Here is a 2,573-nt window from a genome sequence, read left to right as displayed (position 1 = left end):
TAACAGTAATTAACAGTTCTCATGTACCAGGCCCTGGGCGAAAAGTCTTGCTTGAGTGAAGTCATTGAATCCTCACGTCAATCCAATGATGTGAGCATCATCATCATCATCATCATGATCTCCGTTTTCCAGATGGGGAAACTGAGGCCCAAGGAGTCTAACTTGCACAAGTTCTTCCATTAATGGCAAAGCCAGGATTTGAACGCAGGCAGTCTGGTTCCACAGCCCACACTCCTAAAAACCACACCAGATTGCTTCTGAAAGCATTCTATCACAGATAACTGTGGTTCAGATCTTGGCTCCGCCACTTCCTAGTGGTGCGGCCTGGGACGAGTAGCTCAACTACTCTCATCTTTGTCCACCTGGACAAAAGGATGGGACTGTCCACAGGCAGAGGCCCAGGGCGTTAGCGCCCAGGCCTGCGAGTGTCCGGCAGTGGGCACTGCATCAGCATCAGCATCAGCACTCCCGTCATTTGTTTTTTTTGAACCAGAGAAGGTTCCAGATGTGGGCAGAACCTTCCTCGCCCCGCCCCTGCCCCGGTATGCAGCGGGAGGGGCTGCCCCTAACTAGTCATTGCCATTAATAGAGACCTGAAGCACCTCCTGCTAAAAATACCCGGCTGAAGCCCTTTAAAAGCGCTGCTGGCTCCAGCGCCGGGCAGTTCTCCGAGCCTCAGCGAGACGCGCAGAACCCAGAACCGAGCCAGCAAACCCAGGACCGAGCCAGCATGACCGAGCGCCGCGTGCCCTTCTCGCTCCTGCGGAGCCCTAGCTGGGACCCTTTCCGCGACTGGTACCCGATGCACCACCGCCTCTTCGAGCAGGCCTTCGGCATGCCGCGGCTGCCCGAGGAGTGGTCGCAGTGCTTCAGCCACAGCGGCTGGCCGGGCTACGTGCGCCCGCTCCCCGCCGCCGCGGTCGAGGGCGCCCCGGCGGTGGCCGCGCCCGCCTACAGCCGCGCGCTCAGCCGGCAACTCAGCAGCGGCGTCTCCGAGATCCAGCACACGCCCGACCGCTGGCGCGTGTCCCTGGACGTCAACCACTTCGCCCCCGAGGAGCTGACGGTCAAGACCAAGGAAGGCGTGGTGGAGATCAGCGGTGAGCACCCCACCCCCAGCCGGCCCAGCGGGATGAAGCTAGCGGGGCGGGCGGGGAGCCCGGGCCGCGAAAACTTAGCCTCCTGGCCCCGAGGACACCCGCCGGTGCCCTCTCCTCCAGATGGGGGGTGAGGATAGCTCCCAAAGGAGCTTCTGGCCCTAAAAACCGCTCTTAGGGGAAGAGGCGGCCTCTTCCAGCGGAGATTTTACACCCCCCAGTCCCACCCCCAGTGTCCAGGTTCCGGGGCGCTGTCCCTGCCTCTTTCCCGGTCCGTGGAGGGGGCGTGTGCGCCAGGCAAATGGAACTTTGCCGAAGTCCATGAGGGCCTGGGACAGTTCGGGGGGGAGCGGGGAGGGGGGGCAAAACTCTCCACCAGTTTGGGTCGGCCATGAGTCCCGGCCACTAGGCGGGGCGTGTTTGGATGTAGCTGAGAGGCGGTCCCCCGCTCACCCTCTGACCTCCTTCCCTTCCCCAGGCAAGCACGAAGAGAGACAGGATGAGCACGGCTACATTTCCCGGTGCTTCACTCGAAAATACACGTGAGTTTGGGCACTCGGTGGTGGGGGGCGGGAGGATGCGGTGACTCCGCTGTGTGTGACTCTTGTCCTCCTTTTCTGCGCGTCCAGGCTTCCCCCTGGTGTGGACCCCACCCTGGTGTCGTCTTCCCTGTCCCCTGAGGGCACGCTCACCGTGGAGGCCCCGATGCCCAAGCCAGCCAACCAGTCATCAGAGATCACCATCCCCGTCACCTTCGAGGCTCGTGCCCAGCTTGGGGGCCCAGAAGCTGGGAAGCCCGAGCAATCCGGAGCCCAGTGAAGGCCTTGGCCCTGCTTCAGACCCGCATTAGCCATCACCGGCCGTCCCCACCTGTCAGCCTGTCTGCTCTTTTGATACGTTTATGTTCTGTTTTTCTCAAATAAAGTTCAAAGCAACTGCCCGCCACTGCCTCAGACCCTGGTGTGTGTGTAGGCCTAGGAGTTGGTGCTATTTGCTGGCTCACACATTCCTCATATGTGCCAAGGCCCTGCAGTGTACCCAGCCCCATGCTGGGCCCTGTGGGTACAATGGTGGCCATCACAGGGCACAGCCCTGCTCTCCAGCCCTGTGTCCATTAAAAGAGAAGTAATGACTGTGACCAGCAATTAAAACTCCAAAAGCCAGGTGTGGGAGCCAGGGAAACCAGGGGAGGCTCCTGGCCGAGGCTTGGGTACTCAGGGACACCTAGCTGGGGGTAGGTAGATGAGGACAGCAGTTCCCCTGGGGAGGGGAACTTCCTGGGAGCTCAGAGTCCGATACTGACTTCATCATGACTTTATTATTCTCCTAGAGAGAGACAGGACCATTTAGATGGTAGAGGAGGTGGGACTATTCAGAAGACCCATTCCCCAACCCCCCAGGCCCATGCATGCAGGATGGGGCCTGGGCTCTCAGGCCTGAGGGTTTCCTCTAGCTCAGTGGTTCTCAACCTTCCTC

General features: G+C 60.4%; 1 protein-coding gene across 1 annotated transcript; it reads left to right on the top strand.

The window, feature by feature from the left end:
- The first annotated feature begins 584 nt into the window (after positions 1–584).
- On the top strand, positions 585–2,037 carry HSPB1 (heat shock protein family B (small) member 1). Its single transcript, XM_070411536.1, has 3 exons — positions 585–1,100; positions 1,576–1,639; positions 1,727–2,037. The coding sequence occupies exons 1-3, from the start codon at positions 731–733 to the stop codon at positions 1,914–1,916; spliced, it is 624 nt and encodes a 207-aa protein (XP_070267637.1). The 5' UTR covers positions 585–730; the 3' UTR covers positions 1,917–2,037.
- The last annotated feature ends 536 nt before the right edge of the window (positions 2,038–2,573 follow it).

Source organism: Myotis yumanensis, unplaced genomic scaffold (genome assembly GCF_028538775.1).
Source record: "Myotis yumanensis isolate MYYU_CA2020_CCGP unplaced genomic scaffold, mMyoYum1.0.hap1 SCAF_4, whole genome shotgun sequence".
NCBI classification, from domain to species: domain Eukaryota; kingdom Metazoa; phylum Chordata; class Mammalia; order Chiroptera; family Vespertilionidae; genus Myotis; species Myotis yumanensis.
This window is presented reverse-complemented; position numbering and strand designations above follow the sequence as displayed.

What these genes read in the sequence shown, in the direction of transcription:
- HSPB1 (XM_070411536.1), top strand. Translation starts at nt 731, where the DNA reads ATGACCGAGCGCCGCGTGCCCTTCTCGCTCCTGCGGAGCCCTAGCTGG. An exon ending in AGGCGTGGTGGAGATCAGCG is followed by an intron (nt 1,101 to 1,575) that starts GTGAGCACCCCA and finishes TCCCTTCCCCAG; the next exon opens with GCAAGCACGAAGAGAGACAG. An exon ending in TGCTTCACTCGAAAATACAC is followed by an intron (nt 1,640 to 1,726) that starts GTGAGTTTGGGC and finishes CTGCGCGTCCAG; the next exon opens with GCTTCCCCCTGGTGTGGACC.